The sequence below is a fragment of the Crocodylus siamensis genome, chromosome 2, assembly GCF_052110815.1.
Source record: "Crocodylus siamensis isolate JL-2025a chromosome 2, ASM5211081v1, whole genome shotgun sequence".
Classification (NCBI taxonomy): domain Eukaryota; kingdom Metazoa; phylum Chordata; order Crocodylia; family Crocodylidae; genus Crocodylus; species Crocodylus siamensis.
The window spans coordinates 141,244,689-141,271,673 of NC_143396.1; the positions used below are offsets into that span (position 1 = coordinate 141,244,689).

The 26,985-nt window shown below is 42.4% G+C and overlaps 1 protein-coding gene across 9 annotated transcripts in view; it reads right to left on the reverse strand.

Moving 5' to 3' along the window:
* Positions 1 to 4,036: 4,036 nt before the first annotated feature.
* Positions 4,037 to 26,985, reverse strand: part of LIN54 (lin-54 DREAM MuvB core complex component) — a 74,491-nt gene continuing 51,542 nt past the window's right edge. For 7 of the 9 annotated variants that reach the window (XM_090036959.1, XM_090036956.1, XM_090036954.1 and 4 more), the window contains 9 exons: positions 19,931 to 20,147; positions 18,670 to 18,743; positions 18,271 to 18,468; positions 16,884 to 16,975; positions 15,390 to 15,461; positions 12,361 to 12,463; positions 10,470 to 10,607; positions 7,970 to 8,172; positions 4,037 to 6,480 (listed from right to left, as the gene is read on the reverse strand). In XM_090036959.1, coding sequence (XP_089893085.1) covers positions 6,279 to 6,480; positions 7,970 to 8,172; positions 10,470 to 10,607; positions 12,361 to 12,463; positions 15,390 to 15,461; positions 16,884 to 16,975; positions 18,271 to 18,468; positions 18,670 to 18,743; positions 19,931 to 20,147 — 1,299 coding nt within the window. In that variant the 3' untranslated portion in view covers positions 4,037 to 6,278. Of the gene's footprint in view, positions 6,481 to 6,617; positions 6,972 to 7,969; positions 8,173 to 10,469; positions 10,608 to 12,360; positions 12,464 to 15,389; positions 15,462 to 16,883; positions 16,976 to 18,270; positions 18,469 to 18,669; positions 18,744 to 19,930; positions 20,148 to 26,985 lie in introns of all 9 variants that reach the window. The other 2 variants (XR_016440852.1, XM_090036961.1) reach the window with 2 other exon arrangements.

Sequence of the window (26,985 nt, forward strand, 5' to 3'; positions counted from 1 at the left end):
AATCACTGTAGAATTAAATATATCCATTGAAACAGAAGTAGTGTTGGCAAGCCAGCCAATTGACTGCCTATTATTTGATCAAATATAGGTGGCAGTCTACCTTTTATATTGCATCATAGTGTAATTTGTTAGGAATAGTAAAAGTGAAGGGTCCTTGATCCTCAGTCCTGCAGGAGTCAGGAAGAGGTACATCCTGCTCCTCTCTCAAACTCTTCCAGCTGTCTTCTCCCCACCCTTTCAGTTGCACAGAGCTCCAGGAGCTGCTCTGTGCTTACAGAAGAACCAAAACCGGCAGGATAGACAAGTTTCTCCTATGGTCATCTGCTGTGATGGCAGGCATCTTCAAATACAAAATGCTTCAAGAGTTGGCCTGCTGTTTACTTAGCATAACTACACTTAAAAAAATTGACTTTTGTCTTTTATAGTTGTTCCATGGATTTTATTTCTGTCTAATTTTCATTTTGTTTTTAATTTTTTTAATTGTTCAAGCTGACCCTGGAGTCTCCGGATGAAAGTCAAGGAAAAGAAATACTGTTCAGTCTTGCATATTGTTCACATTTACACTTGCCTACAGTAGTGGTTATAAACATTCATTACAATGTTTTAAGAGAATAATTTAATTGTTTCACTATAACAGGTCACTTTTTGTAGTTAGCATAATGATGATAAAACATCTCTCTTTCCACTGTTCTAGTAAAATTAATGCTTAAACTAGTTGACCATGATTTGACAATACCAATTGATCAAATGCCCAGGCCTGAACAGAAAACTGGACATATTTTGTACTTCAGCGTATCTTGAACGTATTCATGCACTTCCTTGGTCTGATCCTGAATCTGTGAACTCTCGTCCTCGCCATGTCCCCATTGAATTAACAGGCCTAAAACAAACTCTTCAAGTTCCACCCAAACCCTCTCTTTCCCATCCTTCTGACACTGCTCTGTCACTCAGACTTATTATCCAGTTATCTTTGATCTTTCTCCTCCCACTACTGAGTAGGTTCAGACTATGTCCAAATCCTGCTGCTGCTTCTCCTTCATGTCTATATTACAAACCCTTTCTTTATAGGTTAATGCTTTCCCAGACCCTGTTACTTCTTGACTAATGACAGTCTTCTTGCCACGCCAACAATCCCCTTCATCCAGTCCATACAAAATTCAGCTGCCAGTCATCCTGACCATGCCATTCTTCCTTTGAATTCTTCTACCGCCTTCTACCACACCAAGGTTGTTTCATCTCATCTTGCAGACCAAGTACCACAACCAACTCTTTACTTACTTCCCTGCCTTGAAGCATATTGCTCCTGAACTCTGTTATTTCACCAGTGCTTCCAGACTTCAGTTTGTCTGCTTCTCCCAGAAGGCTTGATGCTCTCTCATATCTCTGCTCATGATTAGGTCAAATCAAACCAAGCTGCTTTTCAAGGTCATGGTGCTCTTCCTGAAGATCCACCCAACATGCCTACAGGAAGCCTGCTAATCATGGCAAAAGCAGCACAAGATCATCCATGAAACTACAATTGTTTTTTTTAAAGCTACTTATATGCCAGCTGCTTTCCCCCTGTCCTTTGATCGTTACATCTTTTAGGGTATGGACTGTATCTTGTATAATTTTAGAGCATCTAATATAATTCAGTTTCTGCCAGAGACAACTGTAACACTTTGACACTTCAGCTGCCTCTGTTGAGAGCAAATTAAGATGCTCATGGCCAGCTTATGTTAAGTTATGGGACCAGGACAGTTCAAGCTGGTAAGGTCATTCACAAATGAGATTGTAAGTAGGACAACTGATGTCACACTAGTCCTAAGTCTAGTAATTTTCCATACAACGCCCTTAAGTATAATGGATAGAGTGTAGTATACACATTTTGGGGATGAGTGCACCATCCAAAGAGCCATGTGCACTGGCCCTTTAAAAGGTCTCTGAGTGAGGGGCTTGGTGTGTGCATGCGTGTGCATGAGGTGGCAAGGGTACACTTGTGGACGAGACTGTATAGGAATGCATGAGGGCCTTGTAAGGATTAATAGAGACAGAGATTGAGAAGACCAAGAGAGGGTGGTAGCTGGTGTGAGTGGGTACAGATCCTCCGCAGAATCTGGGCCCTCTGCAAGGAGCAAGGATCCCTGGAGCAGTCAGAGGCCACTCCTCAGCACACAGCTATACTCAGCCAGAGGTGGGCTCCCTGACATTTTCCCGTCAGGTGCTTAAGGGCTTTGGTAGTGGCTTCAGAGTATTTGGCAAGTACCCCCTCCATACCGTGGGAAGGGATACTGTTGTGGGCTATCCTTCCTGTCGTAGACCCTTATAAAAGACCAGTGACCTGTAATAGGGTAAGGTAAGCCCTGGCACTGGATCGGAAGAGGCAGACAGAGCCAACAATGGCAGTAGTCCAATAAATCTCTCTCATGATTGCTGTCCCTTTGTTCTGGTTATAGGTTTTGTAGAATTTATACTTAGTGTTAATTGTTACTGTTGTCCTGTATAATATATATATTAACAAAGTAGTGGCTGTTCTGTGTTTCTTTAATAAATAGTGTCATTTGTGTACCCAAGTCATCCTCTTAGTGATTTTTAATTAAACTGGTGACAGATACAGACATGGCCAAGACCCACCTTACCTTTCAGGGAGAAACCTGAGAAGCAGTTATTTAGGCCAGCAACATTTTTTTTTTAAACCAAGAGTGTTATTTCCCTCCCCCCCAACACCTCTAGGTCTAGTTCCCAAATATAGTTAGTGGCTCCTTCTAATCCAGAAGGATTGGGTCATATCCACTCACTGCCTACTTAGTACTGACAACCTTTACTTAATGGAAAAATACACATATGCTATCCCCTGCCTGAAACATGTCCATAGGGCTGGAGCCACTGGCTCAAGGCCACGAGTAGGCAACCATGGGTGCCAGAGCGTGGCACGTGAAGGCCTTTTGCTTGGCAGACAGTGGGGAAGGGACCAAGGCTCCACTGACACAACAAGGATCTGGGCCCCCTCACTGCTCCCCCACTGTCCACCCTTGGCATGCCAGCATCCTACAAGTTGAGGTTGTGGGTGTTTTTGGCACTCCACCCAAAAACATTGCCAACCTCTGCTCTAGGCAGTAACATCCATCCTCCATTTCCTTGATCACCAATTTCATACCAATGTAAAAAACTATAGAAAAAAGCCCAAAATGAAACAGCCAACAAAAAAAGAGAGAGAGAACACAAGAATCCAAAAATAGAAATTATTTCACTTTGTAGTAAGCAGCAGCTACTTTAATTCTAATGAACTTCCAGTTCTTAGGCAGTAAAGTAAACCTTGTAAAGCATTGCCAAGAACCTTCTCCTCAAGAAAGATAAAAAAAGCCAAGTCCCAAATAATCAAAAGCTACCACCACCAAAGCTTAAGCTGACCATTTTGCCCTTGATTTTGCAGATGTATCTCTGGGGATAGACTCTTCCTGCCTCCATGAAGTTCACCTAAATCCACTTGAGTCCTAGATGGGCATATGAGTCTACCTATGTAGGCTTATTTGCTAGATCAGGGTCTGATGTTTCTACAGGCACTGCAGGTACAAAAAATGGTCTTTCATGCACAAGAGAAGAAAGTTGATTTGTTATGTTAGCTTGGCAGAATGTAAGGCTGGGTAGCACCTTAGGGACTCAGAGTAGCGTGAGTTTTTGTAGGCAACAGCCTACTTCTTCAGATGTTATGAGTCCTGTTGCCTACAAAAGGTTCATGCTTCTCTGAACCAGTTAGTCATACAGGAAAGGTAACAATACCTTTGCCTGTTTGAGCCAAATTACCTACTCTTGCAGGTATATATTTTGGCCCATTTCCAGATTATTTAAGCAACAGCTTAAATCCATCATCATCCAACACAACTGTTGGAATGTTTTGAAGTCTGACTGATTTCCATCACATGCTTTGAGCCAAGCAAGAGGTCTGCAGAATCCAGAGTCTTAATGGCAGCTGCTTTGGTGAGAAGCAGACCTCTAATTAACAACTCAGGTATCCAAACTAAACTATAGAGAGTTCATATCAGCTCTAAAGGAAGAGTGCAAAAATAACATATACAGAATAGTATAAATGTTTATTTTTCTTTGCAATTTGTCTGACTGCTCTGTTTTTACAATATAGAAAAGTGTGTTCTTTGAATAGGTCTAGTAAATATAAATTTTAAATTTTTCTACTTTGATGCAAACAGACCTAGAAAATGAATCCCTGGCTCACCCCAAATGTTTAAAATTACTGGATGAACTTGACTGTAAATTGTGTTCCATAGTTTGATGCAAATGGCTAATGAAATACAAAAAGCATTGTGTGCACTGGGGACAGGGGAAGAAGGAAGGAAAATTCAAGCTTAACGTTGAAAAAGCTTGTTCAAAACAAACAGAACTAAAAGCATTTGATTGCACCTTCAAAACCTTTACAAGCAAAATATTCTCAAGCAATAATGCCATCATACTTCATCTACAACTGTAATCCAAATTTCACAAACATTTTCTGCACATCATACATAAATACACATCACAAAAGGTGCAATTTAGAATAAGATGGATTATGTACAAAATTAACATAAATTTAGTTCTGGGCAAAACAAGGCATATTGCAATCTGTTTGAAAAATAACTTGATTAGGTATTATTTTATTCACTTACACTAATTTACATTTATACAAATTTTACTGGACATACTATATTGATACACTGGAAGTAAGCTGAATGTCTATACTATCTACATTTAAAGTTACTGCCCTGACATTTATAAATCCAAGACCTAATTGTTAAAAAAAAATTGTACTTTTTAAATGAATGATGGATTCCCTTTTCAGATGTGTGTGTATTTGCTACCCATACACACATGGAAGAGTATGTTATATATACAGCGACACACTGAGAGAATAAAAAAAATCCCTTTTGGAAAAAAGAGTAGCAATCATTCTGATAGACAGCATTAAGATATTAAACGAAAATGCCTGTGAATTTAAACATGGTTGTTTTGTTTCCATTAAATGTTAGAGCTTAACAAGTTCAGCTTGTTAATGTGCTACATTATCAAAACAAGAGATCGGAGATCATTTGTAACAAATGCTGTAAAAAGTTCGCACTCTGGAACATTTCTTTACACAGTTATGTTTGGTGTCCTCCATTCCCAAGGCGTAAATATCTCTGTTTTCGATACCCTTAATTCTGCACCCATGTACTTGTATGTCCTGATTCAAATGGTAGTCATCTAAATAGCACTTAAAAAAAACAAGCCAGTATGACAGGAAGATTAGAGAAGCAATATCAAAAAAGATCAACTCTACATGGAACCTGGTCTCACAAGTGTTCTCAGAATAAAACTGATGCAGGTAGTTTGAAATCTGTCATGAACTGTGATAACTTTCTCTTATCCTAGTGGATACACATGATCTCACTTCCTATCATTAAAAATATACTTCCAGATGGATTCTGGAAAGTCTGAAACACTGTAAACTCTCCTCAGATTCAGTGAAGGGTTCACCAGGTAAGGAACTCACAAGGTCAAGCTCCACGATACCAGCTGGATGGGCAGTATTGCACATGGCTCTTTTCAAACACAAAACCTGTCTGTCTCTTAAGTTCCATTTAAGACTATCTGAGCCAGTACTGAAGATTTGGTTATAAACACCTTTAATATACCCTTCACTTGAAAAACCATGCCTTGCCCTCCTGGCCCACTTCTGCCAGGGTCTTCAATACAGACCCAATAAGAAACATTTTGAAGTACTGCTGATGTGCGTTCACTGTCTGAATGCTTAATGCTACAGAAGTGCTTCAGGCCCTTGCTGAATTTGGTTCTCAATGCAGATTTCTTACTTTCTCCTGGAGATGTGCTACTCTCTCAGAATTTCTTTCAGCCAACTCTTTCTTGAATATACTGATACCTGTCCTTTAGGTCTGTTGCCAAAAATGTCTGTTTTCTGACTGTCTATCCCCCCACCCCACCATATGAACAAAGTTATGTAACTCTATACATTGTAAATAATATATTATAATAATTTATATATACTCTTCAGGAAATTATATGAGAGAAAGAGAGAGAGTGAGAGAATTTACCTTTACATATTGTCATAACTAGACGATGATTTAACTAAGATTTAAAAGACTCTATTCCTTGTTATAAAAGATTTTCTTTTTTCAGTATTATGCAAGTTAATTTAAAAGAAGCATCAAATTAAATGAAATATTATTAATAAATTCTCTGCTGTGAATCAAAGTGTCCCTGTGCCTTAAGTGTTCTATTCAGTCCAATTTATCATGGCTCCTGTGCAAGAGTCAGCAGTTCATAGCACAAGGGTCACTTTTGGACTTTCCTGCAGAGTTAATTACTTTCATCAAACAACGTCCAAATTCCTCCAGTATCATGCGCTCTGCTGCTGTTTTTGACTTGCCCATCTTCTCAGCTTGCTCAGCCTGGGCAAGAAGGCAATCACAAGTCGCATCCGCCACCTCCTTGGTTACAAATGTAAAAGGCAGTCTGAAACAAATACAGAAAACCCAGAACTGTTATCTATAATAGAGCTACAAAGCACATGAACTCTGAGAAACTTTTTCTGAAGCAAAGACGACAAGGGAAACCTACTGACTATTCTCTGCAACAACCACAATACTTACTAATATTGTAAAACAGGGCTTATTATGCTTATCTCCATTTTCTTCTGTGAAGATCCATGCAGCCTAACAGCTAACTTTAAGGCTACACCCTTACAGAGTGAGCGAGAGCAAGCACACGTTCCAAGCTTTCAATCACTGATGATTTGAGCAGGATGAATCAGTGCCTATAGCTTCTGGGACACATCTGAGATTGCCTCAAGCTGGAAGTGCTGAACAAGCCCCAGCTACAGACAAGCAAGGAGAGAATGCCTTGACTGACAGCTTCATGGATGCCTCCAACTCTGTACGCTTCAAGAAAGACTGCAGAATGACCACACACAGAATTTTCCACATCTTTTTGGTCACAGACAAAAACTGTAAATGAAGTAATTGAATTTAGTGCAAGTTCATCTATTCTTATAGTACAATATGAAAAACTACATTAAGACAATGTTCAAAGTTGCATGATTAATCACTCAAAAAATGTGGCAAATTCTAGGTAGCATATGTAACTAATTCTGCCCCTCCATGGACACACATTTTGATACAGTTTGCCATGGCATAGTTGCATACTCTCTCAAATCCCAAACAAACATTTTCCCTATGATTCCCAATGCATCTTGTACTTTTTTTTTTAAGTTCCATTTTCCTTACTCTAAGGGTAGTGACAGAAGTTAACAACTAAAACCTTTCAAATATCTTTGAAAGATTTCAAAGAGCCAGCTGTACCCACGCACCTGCCCTTTGGAGCATTTCACTTTGCTACTTGTGCATGGACACAGGTGCTCAGGCTGGGCTGCACCCCTTCCCTTCCCCCTCTCCCCCTGCCGCTATCAGATCTTACAGCCCCAGTTCTCTCTGTCCCTGCCTCTGAAGGTGAGAGGAGAGGTTTGGGGGATATTCAGGAGGGAACCCGTTTCAAAAGTTACTTCTACCTGTACCCTAAATTCATTGCCATAATGCCCAATACATCTTGTGTGGTATATATTTAGTCAAAAGCCATGTCATATAAATCTCCTTTCTATCCCTGAGCTCTGAGATGTATCCATGGAGATAAATTAGCTTCACAGATAAGTTCTTTAACTGCAAACTTAAGCAGCTTATTTCTGCTCAAACTTTTTCAGCTATTACTCAAGGTTGAGTATATGCAGCACCTAGCACCAAGGGGCACCAACCACAATTGAAGTCTCTGGTTGCTATAGCAGTACAATATTAAACAGTATTAGCAATAAAGAAGTAGTGAGGACAAAGGTCAAAGGCTGCCATAATTTTAGCTTACTAGGATCCAGCCTAGCAGGATAGCAAGCCAATTGTGTGTGAAAACAATGCTGAAGCCAGATTAAAAAAAACAAAAAAATGACGCACTAACTTACTTCCCCCCTCCACTACTGAGTGCTGGTGTTGGCCTTGTAAGCAGATCGGAGATTTGTGAGGATAACTTTGTCTTTGCGGCTGTCTGTTGCTGGACTCTGACTTCTGCTGCATCTGCTAAGTGCATCAATGTCTTTCGCTCTGGACTTTCTTCAAAGTTTTTACAGCCAATGCATTTACATATTGAGGAACACATGATCTTTGCCTGGAAGAAAAGGGTAATTCACCTAACATTACTTTATATCCCACTGCTGGCTCAAACTTAGCATGCGCTAAGAGAAAAACACCAAAATAAAAGGTGTTTACAATGCATATTGTACAGTGTAAATGTCAGCTATTCTGCAACTATGAAACATAACTGTGTAAACCACACTAACTAGGTACAATTCCGTCCTCATTTAGGGCAAAAATCAAATTAGAACGAGGCCCAAAATTTCCGGGTTTTGTTTTTTTTTAAAATGAGTGAGCCATTGAAACAAACTCCCACATGAAACAGTAGATTTTCCCCCTCAAAACCTTCAAATTAAGAGCGTTTCAGATTCAAGACACTCCTCCATAACTTTTCTGAATTCAGCGGCACCCTAGCTGAGAACCACTGTTGTACTGACTCAGTTTACCTCAATAGTCATCAACGAGGGTGCTGCCACTACCACTGTCAGATGAAATATCAGGAAGTGGCTGTGGCAGAAGCAGGTCCTCCTGCTTGCATCAGGTTTATATGATAAGCTGAGACAGCACAACAGAGGCACACAGGGCAGTTTCACCTTGCAGTGGCAGTACCAAGTTGAGAGCCACTGAAGTAGGCTGAGGCAGCAACAGTTGTTGTTCTCAATCAGGGTGCCACCACGATCCGCTGGCTGGGAAATTGGCTTGGTGGTCGGACCCAGAGGGTTGTGATTGATGGCAGTCACTCATTGTGGTGCCCTGTGACCAGTGGGGTCCCTCAGGGCTCTGTCCTGGGACCCATACTGTTCAACATCTTCATTAACAATGTGGACATTGGAGTCAGGAGTGGACTGGCCAAGTTCGCCGATGACACCAAACTTTGGGGCAAAGCATCCATGCCAGAGGACAGGCGGGTGATCCAGGCTGACCTGGACAAGCTCAGCAAATGGACAGACGAGAACCTCAGGGTGTTTAACACCGAAAAATGCAAGGTTCTCCACCTTGGGAGGAAAAACCTGCAGCATCCTTATAGGCTAAGCAGTGCTACGTTGGATAGCACTACAGAAGAAAGAGACTTGGGGGTCATCATTGACCACAAGATGAACATGAGCCTGCAATGTGATGCTGCGGCTAGTAAAGCGACCAAAACGCTGGCTTGCATCCATAGATGCTTCTCGAGCAAATCCCGGGACGTCATTCTCCCCTTGTACTCGGCCTTGGTGAGGCCGCAGCTGGAGTACTGCGTCCAGTTTTGGGCTCCACAATTCAAAAAGGATGTGGAGAAGCTTGAGAGAGTCCAGAGGAGAGCCACGCGCATGATCAGAGGTCAGGAAAACAGATCTTACGATGACAGGCTGAGAGCCATGGGACTCTTTAGCCTGGAAAAGCGTAGGCTCAGGGGTGATCTGATGGCCACCTATAAGTTTATCAAGGGTGACCACCAGGATCTGGGGGAACGTCTGTTCACCAGAGCGCCCCAAGTGATGACGAGGTCGAACGGTCACAAACTCCTGCAAGACCGCTTCAGGCTGGACATAAGGAAGAATTTCTTTACTGTCCGAGCCCCCAAGGTCTGGAACAGTCTGCCAGCGGAGGTGGTTCAAGCACGTACATTGAACACCTTCTAGAGTAAATTGTATGCTTACCTTGCTGGGATCCTATGACCCCAGCTGACTTCCTGCCCTTTGGGCAGGGGGCTGGACTCGATGATCTCCCGCGGTCCCTTCCAGCCCTAATGTCTATGAAATCTAAACTGAAAGTTATGGAAGCATTCCTTGAATCTAAAAAGGCTGAGAACCACTGACCTACACAAAGGTATCAAGGAGATGATACAAACCAATTTCTGCAGAAGACATTACTTCAGACAGTCTGAATTTGCCTTTTTATACAGAGTCATAATTACTATTCAGATATATACAGGGCTACAAGCAAAGCAATCAGTTTCCAGGATAGGCTGCTATGTGCACAAACAGAATTGCAAGGCAGGGTTACACTCCAATAATTTAAGGAGATTCACTTGCTATGCTCCAAAGAAACCCTTGAGCACATTAACAATATCTAATATGTTGTTACAAGATACAACTGTGAAGGATCAAATGTAAGTTTTACCATGTGTAGTAAAAGCCAAAGAGTAGTTATTATGCTAGGTACCAGACAAGTTTTGGGTAAACAAACAGTCTAAAAACATGAAATTAGTCAAATTATTGAAACAATATTTGACAAGCTCTAGTAGTCGTAGTTGACTAAAAGCTCTGAAACAGAGACAATGCAATGGGGATGAGTTGCATTTTGAAAGATGAAAACTCAATTTCTTTAAGTCACAGAAACGCATCTTACCTCATAGCATTCACAATAATTTTTGAGACACCCTGAACGTTTGCAGTTGCAACCTTTGCTATGCCGTCTGTCTGATTCCCCTTCTTTTCCTTTCCCTATTTTGGGCTTAAAGGCTTCAGGATTTCTGTCAAGGCAGGCCTGCAAATGTAGATGCGAAAGATGAGTCATCAAAATGTGGAACAGGATACAGAGGCATTACCGCTGTGCGAAGCTTTGGTAGCTAATTCGATTCAGAGGAGATTTTTCTCAAATCAGGGACTGAATCTCCAAATCTGAATCAAATCAGGAGACCAAGTATATCAAATCGATTCAGAAATGCTTCGGAAAAAGATTCAGCTGATTCGGAGATTTGGCTGTGGACTAAACAGGCAGTTAACAGCTGCCTCCAGCTGGTAAGTCTGTTGGGGTTGGGAGAGGGAGGAATTGGGGCTGGAGCTGGAACAAGCTGCCCAGCTATGGCAAGGGGCACGTTGCGGAGGGGGGACACAGGATGCAGGCATGGCAGCACTGGGAGCAAGGGCTTTGCCCTGCTGCTGTTTGCCTAGCAGGAGTGGGGGCGGGCGGGATTCGGGCATGGCTTGCTCCAGGCAAAAGGGGGCAGCAGGGCAGAGCCCCCAGTCCCAGCTCTGATGCAGGCATGGAAGCACTGGGAGTGGGGGCTATGCCCTGCTGCTGCCTGGAGCAAGCCACGCTTGCATTGTGCTCCCCCCCACATCGGCTGATAGCAGCAGGGCAGAGCCCCTTCAGGTCTCCCTGCCGGGGCAGAGACAGACACAGCCAGAGGAATCAAGGAAGAAACCCCCATGACTGCACTGCCCGGCCCGAGCCGCCCAGCACTTAAGAAAGAAAGCCCACATTCACTGGCTGCAGGAGCGGCGACTGGGGCCCCTGGACGCTTGTAGCAGAAGCCCCCCACGCAGCGCGGGGCAGTGGGGGACAGCAGGGATCACCCCCACCCTGTGCTGCACCCACGGCACAGGTGCAGCATGGCTTGGCAGGGCACCTGGGAGCTGGGACAGCTCAACCTGTTAGCCTCCCAGTTGCATTCCCCAGCTCTTCCCGGGGGTGCGTGGGCCCCCAGATCTGCATGCAGCAATTGAGCAGGCTGCTGCCACCAGCTGTGGAAATAGCTCAGAGTTGCTGCCATCCCCAGCTGACAATGGCAGCCTGCTGTCATCCCGCAACATCCGGGCGCCTGCGCCCCGCCAGGAAGAGCTGGGGGAAGCAATCAGAGAGATTGGTGAAAGATCAAGGAGCTGGGGTATCAAACCGGGAACTGGGGGAAAATGTTCAGGGACCTGAACATTGCCCCAGCTGCCCCTTTGATTCCCCAGCCCCCAGTTCAATTTGCCTGGAAGCTGGGGAGGCTCCATGTATCAGCTGGATCCCAGCAGCGCTTAGCCCCAGCATCCCCAGGCTAGCTCCTACACAGTGCGCGAAGCCACACTGGACCCGCACCATGGGGCAGCTGCCATATGGATGCCAGGCTGGGGGGGGGGGGGGCGGGGGGGGCGGAAGCCCCACTGCCCTGCTGCACAGGGGAGCTCTGCCACAAGTGCCCAGAGGCCCCAATCGCCAATCTAAATCACTGAATATCTCCAAATTATCACCAAATTGATTCAGGACAGTGATCTGAATCTGAATTGAATCACTGTCCTCCAAATCAGAATCAAATACTTCCACACTCGCACAGGCCTCCAGAGCATCAAGACAGCAACTACAGCCAAAAAATTCCTCAGGAAAATTCAAGACTTGGTTCTCCTGAGCCCCAAGAGACATAGGTTACTACTTTCATCCTAACAATGGAGGAGGGTAAACAAGAGGTCAACTGTCCAATTTCAGTACACCGAACTAAGTTTTGCTGACTTCAAAGGAGAAAAGACAAACTCACCTTTATAGCTTTTTGCCTATCGTTTTCATGTTCCAGATTGTTATAACAATTTGTACAGTTGCAGTTATTGCAGAATTCACCATTTGCAAAACAATCACAGTACCTGAAATAAGAAATCCAGAAAGTATTTAAAAACATGGCCAAAGATATCACACTAGCATTATTCTGTCAGCAGTAGCAGCAGAAACCACTTGTATTCTAGTAGCACCATTACCCAATTAACCTTGACCAATAACCAGGGTTTCACAGACTTTGTGAAAGTGAGTTTATAGAAAGGATATGAAGGAGGATAAAATACTGACATGTGAATCACGTCTTGTGTGTGACGCTGTGAGAATGAAGAACAAAAGTTGCCTCTGTGAGAAGCAAGTTGTGTAGCTGAGTTATTTTTTATTACTCCCTTTACTGTAATGTTTGAGCATCTCACCATCTTTATTTTACCACCCAACTTTGTGAAGTAGAGAAGTACTAATTTTCCCCCCATCCTTAAAATGGAAATCTGGACAAAGAAAGACTAAGAAATAGGCTTTTTAAAACATGCAGCTAGGTACTCAGACACTATTTACGCTTGCCATTTCCAGCTGAACTCAAAAAGTATTAGGAACCCAACCTGTTTAGGTGCTTCTGAAAATCCCACTAGATACTTATCTGTGTTTTTAGGAGCCTAAATACTGTTGAATAACTGGCTTAGTGACTTGCCCTGGGTCATATGGGAAGTCTGTCATATGGGCAGAACAGGGAATGCCTCTGCAGGTCCAAACTAGTACCTTATCCACTAGATTACTGTGAACTAATCCAATTGCTTCTAGTTAGTTTTAGTATGCTGTATGAGCTGATGGATTGTTTAGGCCAGGCATGCTCAATCCCCAGCCCATGGGCCAGATCCAGCCCATGAGGTTCCCCACAGGTCCAGACATTTGGCAGAAGGCAAGCTGGCTGCCAGATTTCCAGACCCACGAGGTGCCCCAGTTCACGCACACTGCATGGGGCACCAAATCCTGGTGCTCAGGGCCCCAGCACCACAATCCCAATGCATGGGGTAGGGGGAGCTGGTACCTGACCCAATCCCAGAGTGTGGAGGGTTGGAGAGGGCAGTACTGAGCCCTCAGGACCCAATCCCAGCATATGGGGCAAAGAGAGGGTGGTGATGGGCCCTAGAGCCCAATCTGGCCTATGGACTAGCATCATGCCACTCATCTGGTGTGCAGGACCAGAAGGTTTAGGTAGACATCTTGAGCAGCATGTAATACTTGTGTAATTGTGTTTTTCTATTACTTTAATAAAAGAGCGGTCCTCTGTTTTAATAATAATAATAGCTTTGTGACCAACTCTACCAATGGTATCAGGCAAGTCGTTTAGCCTCTCTGTAACTATATTTTTCAGCTATAAACTTGCCCACCTCATTAGTAAAATTTGTCAAAATCACCCTGTTGCAAGCAGGGACAAGTACTACTGGTACAAATGGCTGCTTCAATAGTGCAAGACGACAATTCACAGTGCACCAGTGCTTGGCCATTGACAACTATAACTGAAGCAAATTAAGAGATGAATGGGGCCCAAGTTAATTTCTGTACAGTACACTGAAGATGCAGTGTGCTAAAAGTCATCATTATTTTCTCCCCTTTAGAATTCACTAGCTATTTTGGAAACAACAAAACCCTAATTTTCCAGGCATCTAAGCACACATTTGGTGCTGAATGTTACAAAATATCTGACTGGGAACTAAATATCTTCTAGTGCAGTGAAGAAATTCTAAGAAAGGAATGAGTGTGCACATCAATATTATGAATATGACATTATTTTTAATTCAGTATGTCAAGATGACAAAGGGACTGGTATCTTAACTGGGGCTCAAGTTTCTATCTTATTGCCTTCTCTGTCAATAGCATGCCACTTTGGCCCTCCCTACATGTGCAGGTAAAGGCTCAGTGAAATCTAATGTGCGGTTCACACAATTGCACCTCCTGCCATGCCACACGTGCATGGCAGGAGGCGTGATTGTGGGATTGCACATTAGATCCCATTACACCTTACTTTTGGTGCAAGGGAAGACCGATCCCAGGCTCCCCTGCACTGGCAACAAGCAGGCTCCTGCAACTGGCTCCCAGTTGGGGGGCTCCCAACTGTGAGGGAATGTCATGTACCTCTGGGACTGGAGGGTCACTGCTGCAGCCATCTCCCTCCCCTGGGGATGTGAGAAGACCCCAAGCCCTGGGAATCATAGCAAATTAAAGCTCAATAACAACCAGCTATAAAGTCAGTACATATTTTCGAGGTCTAACTTTATGGCTGGTTGGAGCTTTTTATTGTGCAATAGCTATTTTGCATGTGTAGCTGGTCTCCAGGTAACTGCACAATTAACCAGTTACTTGTGCAATACCTGCAATGTGTAGAGGGGGCCTTTGATCTCTTCATCATCCAAGTTGTAAATGCTTCCTTGCGAGGTCTTTTACTTTCTATCTGTTGGAAAGTTAAGACATCACCCCACCTAAACATAACCACCTACTTATACAGATACTAACACAGACATTATATCAGACCCTAACCCACTGTATGGGAGAAACTTCACAACAACATTAGAAATTAAACATTTTAAAGGCCTTGTCCATACTAGACTACTTTATTTAAACCTTCCACTGCTGATACCACAGACAACTCCGCTAGCAGCAGTAGTGACGGGAACTGTAGTGGTGATCTTTGTCAGCACTGGTACTTCTGCATCACGTGGTTTAAATGCCAACATCCAGCCCAGCCCAACACACTCACCACTGCGACTTAAAAAGCAAGGTGGAAATTAAAAAAAACACTGGGGCAGTGTCAGCAAATTTCGCAGACAATGCAACATTTCCACTTGATTGAGTTATGGATGAACTGACATCCTAAGTTGGAATCCTTTATATAAAAAAAGAGAGGCCTCACAACCTGGTATTACTTTAAGATTTCTTTGTCATCTTTTGTGCATGTGCACACACACTACATATGTATATAAAATGCTGAAGATTTTATCAGAGTATTTCAGTTATACTCACAGTTTCAAACACAGTGACTTTGTACAATTGCATGGCTTTCTGGGACGATTTGCAGATTCAGATGGAATTATTCTGGAAAAGAACCATCAAATTACAAGCTTCTTTTTCTGTATTTTAAGTTCAAGTTAGATACCATTAATGGAACAGTAATTAAGTGAAATCCTATAAGCCAAGCTATACTTTTCCCCTCTAATATGCTTTCATAATATTTGTCAAAGATTAAGAAATACAGCTATTATGAGAAGGGTACCCTGTTAAATCAAGAAAGAAAGGGGCTATTTGCCAAAGATCTGGCTGGACACTGGAATAGAATGGGAACTGAAAGCCAAAGAGAACAGCCTGGGAGCAGAAGAGTTGACCATCCCGCATCTGTTACGCTGCATAAAGGCCTCTCAGTAGGGACTATATAGGGAATGGAAAGGGCTTCATGATACCACTGTTGTGCATCTGAACAAGCCCCACAGAGTAGAGAGATAAATGCAAACAGTGCCTGTCTCCAAAACGTATTATAGCAAAAATTAAGAAAGAAACAACAAAAAACAGTTCTACGGAGACCAACGAGAATCTGAGCAAGGAGCAAGCAGGGCAGAAACTGCATCATGTAGTTTAAAGAACCCCTTCTTTGACAGAGGCCAGCTTTACCTATCCCAGAAACCTAGGAGTTCTTCTTATAGTAATTTGATCTGCAAGCTGCATCACAACCATATTTAGTGCCCCCTTCATATAACGCATCTCCAGAAGATTAAAAGAACACATTATAGGAATGTTTTCTATATGAATTTGGGATTAGCTGAGTTAAATAGTCCCTTAATCAGTAATAACCAAACCAATACATTTAAATGCAAGCCTTTCAGGAAAGGAAAAGCTCAACAGGACTGGGCAGGGTTCTCCCTCTACGTGGGAGGAGTGGTTGTGGGGAGCAATGTTGTTTTTAAACATGTCCACCTTCACTAATGCATTACCTTGAAAACTAAGCCAATGTTTTCAAGGGTAGAAGGCTGGACAGGTCACTACCTTACAAAATAACTCAGTTATAAGCTTCCATAGGCAAACAGGCTACTCCATCAGATGCTATGGACTAGTTATAGACATCTACATATTTACTTGGATTTTGGCAAGTTCTAAATAACTAATTGTTTTACCAGATTTAAACGCACCAAGAGAAGTCTGAGAGTAGGGCTCCTAGGTACTACTAAAATGCAAATATTAAATAATAATGGGCTAGTTCTCTGCTCAAAATACCCACTACAGGATATTGCAACAAAAAGAAAAGGTTTAAGTCAAAGAAAGGTGTTCCTTATTCCAAAAAACACAGTAACAGTAGGCTACCCACCTGCCTTGCTGTCCCCCTACTTCCCCCATCAGTAACTCTGGAAACAAGGATTAGTCTGTCTCCCGTAAATGTACCAAACCCATACCAACATTTTGAACAAGACTGCAGCAAGTTTTTGTTTGTTTGTTTTAAGCCAGTTCAAGTCTCTTCTATACACTCACCCATTGAATGGCAGCCTTGCTTGAGTCTGGATACTAGATGTCCCAGTAAAACCAGTGTTACTTGCTATAGACACATATGACGACTGCTGTAGCTAACAAAACCAAAAGTACATTATTTACAATATTCTGTATGAATGTTTACAGTTTCATGCATTGGGCTTTGCAATACACTTTTTATTAGCCTCCCTTATGCAGCTTTGTAAACTATATATTCTTCTAGTCCCAATTTTGAGACTGGTTTGAATTATTCACAACTCACAAGACTAGAAGTAGTCTTAGGACTACACTGCAAAAAATGAGGTTGGAACTTTAGGTTCAAAGTTCTAGGTTAAATATTTATAAACTACTGATTTTTACATAATACCTTCACTATGAAGGATGCTAAAATGCTTTGCCTGCAGTTGATATGCAAGTTTTCTACAGGAATATGTACACAGGTGAAACGCAAGTGAGAGTCTGGAGCCTAAAAATAGTCCTAACCTCTTATATCATGGTCCAAGGTCAGTTAGAATCAACTTTAATGAGACTAAGAAAATGCAAACAATTTGTATTGGTTGTGTTATGTGGTATTTCCCTGCATGCCAGTGCTCATCAGTTCCATGCTGAGATTAGCTAGGTGCAAAAATATGGAGAAGTAATGTCTACTGCCATGACCTTTGTAATTTTTTTCACAGGAAAGAAGTGCTAAAAGTGCATTCATTCACAAGAGTTTCCACTTGACTGCTTTCTGTTTCATACGTGTGCATGTGTGTCCCATTCTCAGGCCACACTTTGCTGAGATTTCACAACTTAACAACTTCTATGCAAGTATTTGAATGAAACAGTAAAATTTTCTGAAGAGCTCAGCAGACAATAGTTCCCTGTGAACACAATGGCAGCAGTCAGTGTCTTGTGCACTCCTAAAAATGTGACCACTTTATTCTGATGCCAAAACAAGGAGGGATTCAAAGTTAGGCTCCACCTCTGGATGTAGAGTCCTTTTGAAAACCTGGACTACTGTCTTTTTCCCACTGCTTATTTGAATGAAAGCTGGCCTTGTCTCCATGTCATTTTCCTCTTGGCATTTGCACACTACTATTTCATTTGTATTCCTTCTCCAACTGTAAAATGTAGGCCATCAGGGTAGAAACTGTAAAATAAGGCGCCTATCAACAACATGCAGGCCCCAGACAAAAAATAATCCCTGAATACATTGCTGGACTTTAAAAATTTTAAACTGTGAACTGAATTTCTATTTCTTTTTATCCTAATATTTGATCGAGCTTTGCAATAAGTAATTGCATCAATTCAAATGCCTAAACCACAAGTGGGGACAAGGCGGTAGTGTCATTTGTAAAAACCTGCTATCTCCAACTCCTTTTGTAATAGTCACATGCCAACAACATACCTGAGTAACATACTGGGCTGGAAGAACAGCATAGCCTACATTTCCTGTGCCAGGTGCTGGTGCCAAAACAGTACCCGGAGGGAGGTTAGTGAGGTTTGGTTGTATTTGTGGCAGTGGAGTGGCTGGCATAATAAGTCTTTGTTGGGGCTGACTAGTGGTAACAATCTGTGAAGATGGGTTGATTGGTTTGGGCACCACCTGGAAAGATACAAAATCCTTATGACATCTTCAACATATGGTTCTTTACCTTGTATGTGTGGTGGGGGTTTTTTAATTTGTTTTGAAGACATGAGTCTGTGCAGAAGAGTGTAAAATCATTCTTTATTTCCACAGCTAGATTTTTTTCATCTGCTCACTAGCTGAAATGATCCAAAAACAGAGAGATCACATTGCACTCACCTGTTTGACAGTCTGTGCTGGTACTATTGGGACAGACATCCGCACTGGGGTTGCATTTACCACCACTGGCTTAGCTGTTTAAAACAAATAAACAAAACAAACACAAAACAAAATCAGCAAGTCATGTATAACATGCCATCTGCACACTTAACAACATGTCTCTTCCATTTAATCCTGTAGCATTTCCACATACCTAGAATGAAAAATTACTATTTTTGTGTAATGTGATAGATTTATTGCTTGGGTTTGTTTTTCAGGATTGTATTTGGGTTCTTCATTGTTTATTTTATTCCATTTTATATGCTGTTACATTTTAGCTGTACATAAATCAATCCCATTTTTAATGAAGTTAATGCAAATCAGTTTCCTTCTTTAGACTTCTTTGAAAACAGTCCAAATTTGTCATTTTCAAGAAACACAACTACAATAAGCTATGGGTAGATGCTTCTTAGATCTCTCTTACTTTGGCCCCACCTCTTAAAACACTGACACCCATGAAAAGTACTACTGACAGTTACTCAAGTGCTCAAGCCGACAAAAGTTTGGCTAAAGCTGTTTTCAGCAAAACCCAATTTTGATCTTTTATTTCTACTTTAAACAAAACTTCCTAAATAGCCTCTCTTTAACTCTGATTTCCAACTTATTCCTTTGTGCTTTCAATTTATGTCAACATAATGTATTTACTAAATATGCAGGGTTACTACCAGAGTACATTGCATAAATATAAAAAAATATTGTTTTTAGCTGATGTGTACAGCTCTCCTTGCTATTATTGGGGAACAGTCACATTTTCATTCATTTCTGTTCATTCCATCACCACTACAATGCACAGTAATAATGGCAGATATCACTGTAGTTCTATCAAAGGATCTCAAAGTGCTGAACAAACTTTAACTCAATAACCCTCAACAACCCAGTCAGATATACACAGTTTCATTTTGACAGAGAAAAAGAGTAAATGACTCATCACAAACCAAGCAGCTGGTAAAGTGACTGATATTCTCTCCTGGGAATAAATGTTCTCTCTTGACTGAGCAATGAGATGGCAGAGCATTTCCAAACACATCCCTGAAGAAGGGCAATGGATATGTAACATCCCAAACCCCGGGGGTATGGAATTAAATTTGCTCAACTGGCAATTGCCAAAGACTAGAACAGAGGTGTCAAATTGGATCACCCCACCAGGCCAGATTTGCACTGTAAGGAACCTTGTAAACATAAAACCAAATAAATAAAATGCCATATTAATGACACCACTGACCTTGCTGAAGAGACTGTGTGTTGGTACTGGGATTTTGACTGGCTGACTGAGTTGAACTGTTGGCTGTTGTGGCAGTGACAAGCCTGACATAATGGAATTTGCTTCCAGGTACCTGAATCTGCTGAACATTGGGTGCTGTTGCCAAGGGAATGATGGTCTTAAATTGAGAAGTACCCACTCCTCCTACAGTGATGGTCTGCACTGTTGATTTCACAGCCTATTATACAACATAGATAGCACCGAGTCATTTATAAAGTTACTTCTATAATGGTAGTTTCATTCTTTCTAACCCTTGATTTACCGAGCGATTCATTAAATTCTCACAATACCCATGAAGAAAAGGTCAGCATCAGCATCCCTGGTTTGCAGATTAAGACAATATAGCACAAAAAGGTTAAGTGCTAAGGCCATGAATGGAGTCAGCAGTACAGCAAAAGGGAACTTGGGTCTATCCTCAGAGTCCATTATGCCAGACTCCCAAATAAACTAATTAGCAAAGTACCTGACCCTCAATTGAGCATCCCTGTAAAAAACAAAGCTCATTGTAGGAAATGCAAGATCTTTGGTTTTATTTACATTCAAAATCATGGGGTATAGGGGAGAAATCAATTCTGCACCTCATTTTTAGAAATCTCCGGTAGGGGTGCACCAATAGAGATTTTTGGGGCTGATACCTGACTTTTAAGGAGGTATATCGGCTGATACTAATCCAATTTCCGATACCAGCCCGGCAGCTGGTAAAGTCTGGTGTGGGGAAGGGGAGGGAAGGAGCGTGGGGGGGCAGATCAGGGCCCCCACAGTGGAGGGAGAAGCGGGGCTGGGGCAGGGGCTGGGGCAAATGCAGAAGGAGCCACAGCTAGTCTGCAGGGCATGGAGGAGGGGGCTGGGAGCAGCTCCTGCCACTGTGCGCTGCTGTTCCGGGAACCTTGGTCTGGTGCTTGCCTGCTGGTCCAGCAGTTCCTGCTGCTGCTCCTACTGCTTGGCATGGGGTGGGGCCCTGGATCTGTGTGGGGTAGGGCAGGGTGAGCTGGGAAGAGCCCTGCACAGCTTAAGCCTGCTCTGCCCTGTGCGGATCCGGGACTATCCTCTCCTCCCCCTCCCCCCCCCCCATGACTCTCCAGACAAGCAGCAGTGGGAGCAGCTGGATCAGCAGCTCCTGGACAAGTGGCACGCAACAGCAGGAGCCACTCCCCACTCCCTGCACCCCCTGGACGAGCCTGCCCACCCCAGCTGGGCAGTGCTTTCCCCAAGCCCTGCCCCAGCCCTTCTTTACTGCAGGGGCCTTGATCTGTCCCCTGACATCCCTTCCCACACCCCACCCCTTCCACCACACCAGACTTACTAGCTGCACGCTGCTCTCCAAACTGCCAGGCTGTGCTCCTTACCGCCTAGGTGCTACGCTGTGGCTGCACACAGGCACGGGCATTTATCAGCTAATTAATCGGCCACATCAGGCTAGTTTCTGGTACAATCAATTTTCTTTATATCTGTGCTGATCTGATATCGGACTGATGTACTAGTGCACCTCTGCAATGTGAGAATGGGTGTCCCCAGCTGTTGCACCGTCATCCTACCACTCAACTCTGCATCTCTTGAGATGCCCTGTTCCACAGCCCACAAGAAACCACCCATGTGTCAATATGTAGCCTTGAAATTGAAATGGAATGGAGGTTGTAACACTCGCGTGGGGAGGAAGACAGCGTGGGTTGGCTGACAAGGGTAAGTAACAAGAATGACTGAGAATATGGCAAAAATTAATTCAAGAAAATCACTGGCCAAAGCCACAGCAAAGACCATCTGTAAAGGAGAGAAGAGAGAAAGGATTCGGTACATAATGCATATGTGATACCTCAGAAGACAACAGTGTATTTAGAACATATAAGATTTTAATTTCTAGGTCTTCCCAATCTACAGACAAATAGAGATCAAGTGTTTATTTTCCAGACACATTTACTACTACTATTACAGTCTTTGTCCCATGACTGATCACAGCCTTACCATCCTTCTCATTTCTCATGCCCCAAACTTTATTTTTCTTCTCTCCTCACGTCTCAGCTTTTACAAATCAAGCAAACAACTTAGTGTCTTTCCAGTCAGTCACATTTATAAAAAGCTGCCCTACTTTATTTTTTTTTTTTTAAATCAACCCCACTGCAAAACTTCATTTGTACCATAAATCCCTCCCTCCCCTCCAGCTTATCTCTTCTTCCTCTACGTATTTAATTTTCAGCAGCTAGTTTTTTAACATGAGTGTAGATCTACTTCTTTTCTACTAAAAGAATAAACCTACTTATCTTTATTTCTTTTAAATATTTTCATTGACGATATTTTAAAAAACTTTTACATACTACAATGTCCATGGTCAGATACATCTGCTGTAACTATGGTTACAGATGTTGAAGTGCTGTTATCACAGACAGAACAATGGGGACAAAGAGTTTCTTTGCTTCTTTCATGACTGATCCATGTCACAGACAACTGGAGGAGTTACAAAATTTAAATAGAGTTGTTTAAAGAGCCAGGGCCAGCTGAGGTCAATGGAAACCTCATGTCACTTCAAAGAGCTTTGGACCAGGTCACACAAATTTTAATATTTAGTTTTGGTTGTCTTGTTGCTTGTGTAAAAAGGTTTTTATAAGGGTACTAGATTTGTAAAAAATTTAATCTAGATTATATTTAAGCCCTTAAATCACAGTTCAAGTTCGTAAAATATAAATGTAATGGTAAGAGAAGATAGTCAAGATAAAGCTGTTATTGGTACTGTATTTGTGAATACAACTATATGCCTAAGACAAGTGCCCCAATCTGACCTGTCACTGCACACCCCTCTCTCACAAGCCTACAACTCTCTTTCCTAGAAGCCAAACCTGTAAAATAGTAACATTATTGCAAAATACAAACATGTAAGATTATAGAAGAAGAAGATTATTACAGCTGTGACTTGGGTAAAACCTTCTATATGCCCTTATAAAAAATAAGGCTATAATATTTTCTAATTTAGCTCATGAGAATCAAATTCTTCAACTATGTAGAGTCTTGGCTTTTTTCTAAAAGCAGTGTTAAAAAGTAATTTACTTATAGCTAGAGCTCTGAGTAACTGCCTCTGCAGATTCTGACCTTGATAACATATACTTAGTGTTGTAGGGCCCAGAAAAGCCTGAAAAATAGTAATGTATTTACCCAAAGCTAAGACAGCCCCGAATTATAATTTTGTTATAAATTTTCCATGTAAAGTTTCTAATTATTGGAGGATAGTCTTAAATTTGTCTCTACCACCACTGCAGTTGGGAAAGCAGTGGGAGGGGAGCAGGCAGTGGGGGGAAATAGAAAGAAGGCAGGTGGTAGGGGGCAGTGAGGGGACAGGTGGTACAAAGCAAGCAGCTTTGCTCCCTTATGCCTGCCACACCCCACTTATCCCCCTCCCCATAGCCTATGCCCTGCAGCCCCATTTTCTCTCCCACGCCGCTTCTGTGCCCCTTCCTGCAGCCTCAATCCTATACCTCCCTCTCACCCCACAGCCTCTACCCCCTGCTGCCCCTTTCTGCTTACCCTTGCTTCTGCACTAGCAGCCTCTGTCCCTGCTCCAGCCTGGAACATGGAGTATAGAGCACAACCCCAGCCAACTCCACAGCAGTGGTGTGGAGCCAGCACTGCTGATACGGGGGCAGGTTGGAGCCATGCTTCAAGCTCCTGCCTGGAGTGGAACAAAACCTGCCAGTACTGGAGCAAGGGTAAATGGGAGGAGGGATCAGGGAAGATCAGAGGGGAAGGGAGGAATGGGGAAAGAGGAGATGGGGAAGGGGCTTGAGGCTATTGGGGGAGTCAGGGGGTGCAGAAGCAGTAGGAGGACAGAAAACAGGACCATCTGATCAAGAATTAGAGCCAAAGCTGCAGCAGCTGCCTGCCTCCCAGCTGCCTCATGCTTGATTCCAGGATAAAGTTTTTCCCTCCCAACGTTAAATGGATGGTGGGGAAATGAACCTCATCTTGGAATAGAATAAATACGGTAACTGTCAGCACTGCACAAATCAGACATTATACATCAAGCCATTCAGTGCGATGATGATGACGACAGTAAAGAGCTGCAGACTTGGCTGCCTCAAATTCTTTTCCTACTGCTATCAGCACCCTTTTTGATTGCTCGGGGGCAAGATGCAGAGGCATGCACTCTCAAGAACGAATGACGCTCTCCAAAGGCAATTATCAGAAACCAGTATGGTTCAGTCGCAACAAAAACCAAGTGGATAGGCAGGATCTGACTCCACAGTGAGCATCACAGACAAACCCTTGATCATGTCAGGATCAGGGTCAAGGGCAATCAGCAAGTCATTCTTTCCCACTTTAATCCTAGGACTAAAAACTGTCAAACCTCAATACATTTTATGTGGCACAACCCCTTGTGTTCCCTCCAAAAAGCATATCCACATATTAGGACATGATTCACTCTCTAAGCTCTTATTGACATACTATCCTGGAGCGTACATTTTACACATTCATCTTCTGGTTTTGGACAGTTAAAATCCTGGAGGAGTTCAAAAGCTACATGGCTGGGTGCATTGGTATTTCCACCACTGTGGCAATCATATTAACTGCTACAAAATGAAGAGTGGAGATCCTATAATCATTATAAAAAGGGATTTATACGAGTAGGGATGAAATTCTGTAGCCACTATGAAAGCACAGATTATTCACAAAAAAAATCATCACAAACTCCAATTGAGCCTAGAATTCGACTACCATCTACAGCCATATTTATTAATGATCAGATCATTATATACAAGTCAAGCTATTCTGTTTCCATAACAAAACAAAATCAGCTGGTCAGTTACTCAGACAGGAGTTGGCAACCTATGGCCTGCAAGCCAAATCTGACCTGCACAGAAATCTTATCTGGCCCACCAAGCATGTCAAAAAATGATAGTCACAGAAATTTATTTCCTGCTATTAGTTAAATTTTGTGCAAGAATGTGCCACCAAGGATTATAGGAAAATGTGAAGGAAGAGACCTCATGAGATCACTTAGTCCATCCCTGGCTCAAGGCAGGATTGTCCCTGACTAAATCATTTTAGACAAGTGTCTGTCCAACCTGCTCTTGAAAACTTCCAATGATGGAAATTCCAGTTTTTCTAGGCAGCTTGTTCCAAAGCTTGACCCCACTCATAGTCAGAAAATTCCTCCTAATTTCCAAACAAAATTTCTTCTGCTGCAGTCACTAGAGTCCATTGCTCTTAGTCCTGTCCCCTATGGCTACACAGAAAAGGCTAATCTCCATCCTTTCTAAAATAACTCTTCAGGTATTTGAAAGCTGTCATCAAATCACCCCTCAGACTTCTCTTCTCTAGACTAAATAAGTTATATGTAGCGGCTTTCTTTCAGTCTTCTCTGAAGTCATGTTCCCCAGACCTCCAATTATTTTTGTTGCCCTCCACTGGATTCTGTCCCAGTCTTCCTTGAAGTGTGGGACCCAAAACTGGACATAGTACATCAGGTGAGGCCTTACCAGTGCAAAATAGAGTGAAAGAATCACTTCCCTTGGTTTTTAAGAGACAAAAAACTGTTAATACAACCCAAGATGAAGATTTTTTAATAAACATACCTGTAGTAATTTGTACATAGTATCTATAGTCTTAGTTCATCCAGAATTGATATGTTTGACCTTCTGCAAATTTGAAACTGCTGCAAGTTTTAGCATAAGTAATCCATAAAACACACTTCTAAAAGCAGAAATTTTGTACCCATTTACAGATGGTACAAACTATGCATGATATTAGTCCAAAGCAAAAAAGGCTCATTATTTAGTATATAGTTCACTGGGCTGGAGAGGGTCAGCAGACTCGACACATTTCAAGCCGTAGTGACCCCAGGTCAGCACTGCCCAGTATGTGTGTATACTCTAAATACCCCCACAAAGGATCCATGTGTTAGTTAGCCCCCCCACTCATGACTGGAACTGGGTGTTCTTGTCATGATTCCTGGGATCCTCCAAATATTTATATGCAGATGAAGCGCAGAACAATGTGGTCTGGCTTCACTTTGTGGAGGGTGGGGTCACACTATTCATTTGCAATTAGAAAGGGTGACAATGATTCTGGGGTGAACTGTTTGGGGCCCCAATTGGTGATGTTTGCCAGACATTTAAAGCTAGTGAAGAAACAGAAATCAGTGAAAATGGGAAAGAAAGTAAGGTGCAGCTCAACTGTGCAACTGAAAAGAAAGTTGAAACAGACAATGTAGTGGCTCACCATAATGTTAAAGAATTAATGCTATGGGGAACTATGCTCAGCGAACACTACCATGCATCTTATTCAGATGGACTGCATTTGGTAAAACAAGGGTGGTAACACTACATGGATCTGAATGATTGAATTCTCTCAATCTATAGGTTATAAAACTGATTTAGCTAATTTGACCTGGAACATGAAATGGAAGAAAAAGAAACAAGGATGTTCAAGACTTTTCAGCTAGAGGAAGACTAGGGGGCATCTGAACCCCAAGGCCTCTAGGCTTGGGACTTGCACACAGGATGCCTGCTATGGATTTGGGAGCATCTGAAACCCCAGGCTGAAGAGTCTGGGGGGTAGGATACTTGCTGGCGGTAGTGCCACAGGCTTGAATGTGAGCTCAGCTCAGTCAGTAGAACTCAGAACTGATTTGGCCTGAGACACAAATCAACACATGTACACACACAAAGTTTTGCATATTGAACATCCATGTAAGGTGATAAGTGCATTTTTAACAAAATTTTGAAAATAAATAAATAGCAATTAAGAAGGGTTTCCCCATCAGCACGTTTGCCCAATATGAGCCATATGTTTTATGGCCATCAGTGTTTCCAGCATTTAGTCAAATTCATTACTAAGCACAGGTTGCTTTTGGCAGCAGCTTAATGATAGACAATGTATTCAATGAGGTTTCTTTGTATGGGAATATAAGATGAGGAGCTTTCTTCCCCCATAAGCAAGGCATAAAAAAATCTCAGTAAATACAGTACATTTAAAAACAGGGAGGGAGACCCCAAAACCCAGCAAGAACAACAACTAACGGAAGGGACCAA